This window comes from Panicum virgatum, chromosome 9K (assembly GCF_016808335.1).
Source record: "Panicum virgatum strain AP13 chromosome 9K, P.virgatum_v5, whole genome shotgun sequence".
NCBI lineage: Eukaryota > Viridiplantae > Streptophyta > Magnoliopsida > Poales > Poaceae > Panicum > Panicum virgatum.
In genome coordinates this window covers 15,847,270-15,854,358 of record NC_053144.1, presented here as the reverse complement: position 1 = coordinate 15,854,358, position 7,089 = coordinate 15,847,270, and the positions used below count along the sequence as shown (strand labels likewise).

At 48.7% G+C, this 7,089-nt stretch overlaps 1 protein-coding gene across 1 annotated transcript; it reads right to left on the bottom strand.

The window, feature by feature from the left end:
• Positions 1 to 325: 325 nt before the first annotated feature.
• Positions 326 to 2,758, bottom strand: LOC120650376 (LOB domain-containing protein 37-like). Its single transcript, XM_039927494.1, has 2 exons — positions 2,168 to 2,758; positions 326 to 1,001 (listed from the first exon to the last, which is right to left on the bottom strand). Exons 1-2 carry the CDS (start codon positions 2,349 to 2,351, stop codon positions 460 to 462), a joined length of 726 nt encoding a protein of 241 aa, XP_039783428.1. The 5' UTR covers positions 2,352 to 2,758; the 3' UTR covers positions 326 to 459.
• Positions 2,759 to 7,089: the final 4,331 nt, after the last annotated feature.

Genomic DNA, 7,089 nt, shown 5'->3' with positions numbered 1-7,089 from the left:
TCGCGAGACGAATCTAATGATGCTAATTAATCCATGACTAATCCATAATTAATGGATGGTTACTGTAGCATCACTGTTGCAGATCATGGATTAAGTAGGCTCATTAGATTCGTCTCGCGATTTACAGCCCATCCATGCAAAAAATTTTGTAAATAGACTTCATTTAGTACTCTATGCATATGTCGAAATATTCAATGTGATGTTTTGTCTGTGTTTACGGAGTTTATGGGGTGGGAACTAAACAGGACATGAACCCCAAAAACCATTTTCAACACATACACCCCCCAGCCCCCCCCCCCCCCCCCCCCCCCCCCCAAAAAAAAACTTTGATTAACCAGCACCGACCGATTCCTGCAACTAATTACCAATACCACACACCCTGGTGAACCCTGTCTCTACAAAGTTACACATCTTCTTACAAGTACAAGGAAGAAAGAAGAAGGGCGATGGCACAATCAGTCAGTGGAAGAGGTTCAGCAGCGCCGGCGCCCTGGCCTCCACGTCGCCGGTGGCCTGCAGGTCCTCGCACGTTGTCGTGGCGGAGTACTCGTCCGACGCGCCGCCGCAGCCCCGACGCCCTGATCCCGCCATCGGCGACGACGCCGGCGTCAGGCAGAGGTCCAGCTCGCACGACTGCAGCAGCCCCGCCGGCGGGTTCTGGCAGGCGCCGGCGGCGGGCACGGCGGCGGCGGCGGCGGCGTTGACGAAGGCGAGGCCGCCGTTGTTGTTGTTCCTGCCGCGCTTCCTGGACGGCGCGGAGGAGGAGTTCTCGGGCGAGGAGGAGGACGCGGCGGCGCCGACGCTGCCGTAGAGGCCGTCCATGTCGCGGTCCGTGAACGCGGCGGGGATGGCGGAGAGCGCGCGGAGGGACTCGCCGCGGAGGACGGCGTCGGCGGCCGCCTGGCAGAGGTCCCAGTTGCCCGTCCACATGAGGCCGATGGCGCCGCTCACCGGGTTGATGGTCCGCCCGCAGGCCTCGTACAGCAGCGACCGGAACAGGGCTGCATCCATCCACGTGTGCATGCCACGTCAGTCGTTAACTCAACCAACCCCCAATGCATACACAATGAACTTTTTTTGTTATTTGCACACAATGAACATGATGCGGCCGGCTAAAACTCAAACCTTTTCAGGAATCACGCGTGCTCTACAATTTGACATAAAAAAATGCTAATATGACATTTCCGAGTTTCATGAAATCATTGTTAACTAGAAAAAAAAGCAACTAAACAACCGCTTAAGTGCGCTTAGAGTGAGCTTATAATCAATATAATTATGTGTTTCGATTCATATATATTACATGATGATTAAGTATGCAAGGAACTACGATTGTATAATGGTTTTTGTGTAAATTGATTAATGAAACCATGACTACAATAAATAAAGAAGGCAATTGCTTTAGTCTGTTTTCTTTTACAGGGCCAATGCAAGGATAGAACAATAGAAGGTATTATATATATCTGGCTTTGTCAGGAGCCATGCACAGTTCAAAGTCAAATTAAAAGCCAATTATATCATCCTTACAAAAGTTAACTATAAGTCGCCGAAAGACGAAAAGGTTGAAATCATGACTACAAAATCCCATCAGCCAATTAATAACTAGCATATCTTCGCTTCAAAAAAATTAATAACTAGCGTATCTGATCTGCCAGAACACAAATATGTTCGAGTCGGTTGGGTGAAGTAGCATTTGGGTTGGGTTGGGCCTGGCCAGAAAAACGATTCTGCTTTTTGTGGCCTTTGTCCCATGGGGGCGTCGGAAGGTCGCGTAACGCCATAAAGAAATGTTAAAACGATGGTACTTGCGCGGATACCTTTGTGGACAGGTCAGGGTCAGGTCTCGTCTAGCTAGTATTCTCTTCAAGATAACATTGTTGCTTGGTCTAGATGAGAACAAAGCGCCGGCCTGCAGCAGTTAACTGCAGACACTACTATCTACTAATTAACAAGGCTGATCTTACGATGCCATTAGTTCACACTACCGAATAATTGAACCTATAATTACTTATATTACTATGGCACGATCAACCTGAAGTACTGTAATTACTTTTATCTAGAACAGATGATGATACTATGAGTCTGCCGATGGAATAGCTAGCTGATACTGGAGACACGGCCGAGTAGTACAAGTATAACGAGGCCGGCTGTTGGTTGATTAGCTAGTTACCTGGGCGGTGGTGCAGCGGGACGGCGGCGAGGGAGGCGACGAGGCCGGCGCGGCCGAAGAACTTGGCGACGAAGACGGTGGCGTTGGCCTGCGGCTGCGCGCCGTCGATCCACTCGATGCTGGGCCGGAGCACGCAGGCGTCGCTGCAGCCCTTGCGCAGCACGCGGCAGCCGTTGCAGCTCATCTCACTGCTAGCTAGCTTCACCTTCTAATCCTTTTCACAGTCTCCCTTAGCTCCTCCTCCGACGACCTCAGCTCAGCCGAGCGGCGGAGATAGACGCCGCCGTGCGAGATGATCTCGAGACGATGTGCTAGTAGAGGACAGAGAGAGAGAGAGAGAGAGAGAGAGAGAGAGAGAGAGAGAGAGAGAGAGAGAGAGAGAGAGAGAGAGAGAGAGAGAGAGAGAGAGAGAGAGAGAGAGAGAGAGAGAGCCCGCTGCAGCAGATAGTAGTGCCTTGTAACGATATGATCGAGAGCTCTAGCTGTCGGCAATGGAGACAGTAAGGAGCCAAAAGAATGGCCAAGCTCTGGACCTCTGGTGTGTGAACCAAGTTATTAGGCGACCAACAGCTAGTGGCTAGGAGGCCGGCCGGGGGGTGGCTGCTGCTTATATAGAGGACTGGAGGCGGTCCTCCGGGGTGTCAGGGGGCAGCTGAGGCCTGCTGGGAGGAGGTGTTGTATGATGCATCGGCAGCTGCCCCAGATTGGGGTTCCGCTCCAATGACATTGGCGGTCGTCGGCGCCTGCGTGTTGCCGCGACACCCCACTGTCTGCTCCCAGGATCCTCTACGCATGCACTGCGCGGAGACGCATGCACGGATAGCAGACATGCGAATGCAACCGCACAGCGAACACAGACAGGTGCGCGCAGAGGATCCGAGCGCGGCGCGGGTGTTTTATTAGGGCTATAATCTGAGCGCCGCGGGCGCAAGGCAACCGCAGGCAAAAGGCCCCGCCCCTTGGGCGCCGCCAAGGGCTGAGGTCGCCGCCGCCCGCGGTTGCCATCCATCCGTCGGCCCCCGCACGCAAATCAAACCGGCTCCCCCCTGTTCCCTGGCCCTTCCGGAGTCGCTGGCGTGGCGCCCCCTGCGGCTGTGTCCTTTCCCATCGCTCGCTCGCTCGCTCCCACGTATCTGGTCTGGCGCGGCTCCAACTTGGAGGTGCCTTTCGGCTAGCTGGTACCAGTACCTGCGTCTTCCTCTCCATGGGATGGGCGGGGGCCTACTCCTCCTGCAACTTGGGGATTGATTACTGGTAGCTAATAATCTGGCTGTCCTGGGAGAGTTTTTAAAATGGATGAGACGAGCAGCTTTAACTTTCGTACTAGCCTTAATAATCAGTTATTAATACTAATCTGTGTGTGTGTGTGGGGCACCAGTGGTTGCGATGTGTGACGAGACTATGAGAGACAGAGACGCAGAGAGAGAGAAAGTAGTGGCAGGCAGGCAGGCAATGGCATGCCATGGGCGCCGGCGGTGGATCGGAGCCGTGGAGGTGCAGCGTGACGTACGTACGTACGTACGCCGCGCGCCGGGCAGTGGAACGTAATGGGATGGGATCTCCGGCACGGTGGCTTCCGCACCCGCAGGCCGCCGCATCGGGATTCACACATCTCAACCATCTTTGCTTTGCTCAGGCCGCGCGCGCGCGCTCTCCATCGGGTGGGGTTTCTCTCTCTCCTTTTGGCCTTTTGGGCGGCGCACCACAGATCATTGCATTGGCTGGTGGCGACCGCCGGGCCGCACGACCGAATGAGGACGCGCGGGCGCGGCAGCAAGCCAACAACAACCAAGCCAAGCAGGCCGCTCCGGAGACCACCGGAGCCACAGGAGCAGTGCGCGGCCGAGACGGCGAGACAGGAAGGAGCCAGCGGGGGTCCAAGTCTCGGTACAAGCCAAATTCCCCCCATCTCTTTGTGGACTCGTTCGGCGCGTAGAAGGCGACGGCCACGCCCTGCTAGCTACTTCTCGTGGCGTGTTGTAAGGGCTCCTTACAACATACGGAGTAGTGTTTGTTTACGGAGAACAGCGGCCGTGGGGCATGAATGTACACCGTCCTGCCACGCTGCTACCTGAACGGCAACCGGTGTGTGTCCAAATCTTACCCACAGGGGCTACCTCCAGATCGATCCGGAGCTCCGGGCCAGCCGTCCACGAAATGGGCTCTGGTGACCAAGGCGCCGGGGCGCCGCGCACCTCATCCTCGGCGTCACAACGAAGAGGTCCCCGTCGGACCGGAGGTGCACCACAGCTTGCCGACGGAAACATGAGGAGACGCAAGACAAGAGCCATCCTAAAAGTTGCAAGCTGTAATCTATCTAGGATCTTCAACAGATGCCAAGACACCAATTAGCAAAAACGGTGGCAAAGTCATTGAAAAGCAGGATTGGGAAAGTACCGAGAAGCAAAATTTGGAACCCAAGCAAAGCTACATCCTGTATACCTGCACGGCCATCAACGTGCTTCAACACAGTACGCAAGATATTGTCAGTGTTTCTCTAGCTCCTGCACGTGCACGTACAGCGAATCCAAATAATCGAGGGATCCTGTGCACCCAGGATGAGAACTGGAAATAAGATGGATAAGGAATACCTGCAGCAACAAATAGGCTGGATCAACGTGCTTTTTTTCCCTCCCTGATATAGCGCTAGAACAGTGTGAAATGTGGCAGGAAATATGAAACCATGTGCTACACCAACAAATAGGCGACAAAGGACCAGAATGGTTAATCTGTTGGGATCAAGTGGAATTAAACCACATATCAAGGACCACAATATGAAATGACAGCAGCAGAAAACGTCTACCTCCTATATATTCTCTGTGCAGCCCACCCACCGGGAATCTGTGCTGCCCTTGTTTGCCTGATTCACACCGATGGCATCAGCTGCGACAGTGTAAGCAATCGAGAAACCAACTCGCTCAATGTTGCAAGGGTACCCATGTACTTAGCAAACATTTGTGCAGATGAATGTCAGTAATACTATCACATATCGTTTTGAAAACTTCATATTATTTCATCCTCGTCATTAATGATCTAAGATGAAGCACACTGTTTTTCTTTACCACTCTTAGGCCAGAACTTGCTGACCTCCCATGAATATTCACCAGGATTTACCGTAAGCCTGATTCTCTTCCCTCCATCTCAGAGGATACTACAATCTGAAACTCGAGCAAATTAAGATACAAAACCTACCAGTGCATTAACTGAAGGAAAAAGACCTGCCCAACGAGAGCCAAAGGAGCTAAAGTTAGATACATCAAGATGTGTTTATACTATATATCCGGCTGACTACCAACGAGTGCATTAACTTGTTTATATGGGTGCTAGACTGCAGATTCCGATCTCATTCATCGACGGGTTAGCAACACATGTTTGATCTTGTAATTAAAAAATATATGTTTGGCTGATTTTTTTTTTGAGATTACACAGTACAACTAAGACACTCACAATGCACGCACACTCATACTCACACCCCTATGAACACACGTACGCAAACCCTACCCCTAGGAGCATCTTTGAAGACTGAGCCGGCAAATTCTCGAGATTGACGAAGTCACCGCGGGCGCCGCGCTGTCGACGGGAACGTCGCCTACCACTGAATACACAATGCTGTTAAATCCTATAATATTCGCTCTCACAGGGAGTCGAACCCAGGACCTCAGGTGCTACCGAGGCTTTTGTAACCACTGGGCTACAGGTCCTTTCGCATATATCAATATGTTTGGCTGATGGGTCGTTGCCTTTTGAAGCCCATCTGAGACAGCCCATTGCACACCTGCAAATTGGGCCGGGCAAGATGAAGGCCCTCGTGGATTCCAGCTACGAAGATGAAAAGGCCAGCATGTCTATGATCGCGAAGATACCAAAACTTTAGAGCCTAAAAAAATCCTCTCAAAAATATATTTTCTGCTGCCCAAAAAATATTTTCTTGTATTTTTTTTAAAAAAATAGGATGTTGCTCTTTCGGAATCAACCCTAGAAAAATCTTACTATTACTAATTGGAGGCTCCTTTTGAAATCTCCAGATGAAGTCACCTAGGATTTTAGGTGGACAGTCTAAAAAATAAAGAAATCTAATAAATTCTCACAAAAATCAGAAACATCCGGTCATCAATTTGGCAACTCTAATCATAATAGTCATTGGATCTATTATATTTTTCTTATAAAGTACCCACCTTTGCCATTATGAATATAGACTAAAGTAACCCCCTAAACATGTATCTAAATTACTTACCTCTGATATTATAAAAAATAATATAAAGTAACCCTCTAATCTTCATATAAATTACCCACTTATGCCATTATAAAATAGTATCAAATAACCACCTAAATTTATATATACTATCCAATGATAATACAATAAAAATTTAAAATCAATCCAAAACCTGAATCAAAACTATATGATTATAATAAAATTATAAAGCACATCAATATAAAATTCTAACTTCTATCATTATTAATATATTATTTATGTTATTATTTATATAAAAATACTAACCATAATGTGTGTGTCATCATATATTGATGTATAAGACAAGAGATTATATAATGTTCAATTAAATACATATCAAACATATATAAATGTGTGATGCAAAATGAGAGAAAAAATTTAGTAACTAAGCCTATCATATTTTTTACAATTATATAATGATAAATATGTATTTTTACACTACTAAATTAAAAATATTTAATTGGTTAAAAAGAGCGTGAGATAGATCATTATTAGATATCTCTAACTAGCCTGTGGGGGGGGGCACGAGTTGATAGACTAGTTAATAATAAAGAACATATAAACTCTTTCGGTCGTTTGGTGAATAAGCAGTACTGTTCGGTATTAAAACCATCAGCAGCTTATGCTCTGCTGTACGTCAAACCTTTTCCGCTTTACTGTGATGATATGAGTGTAACGGATGTTATAGCAA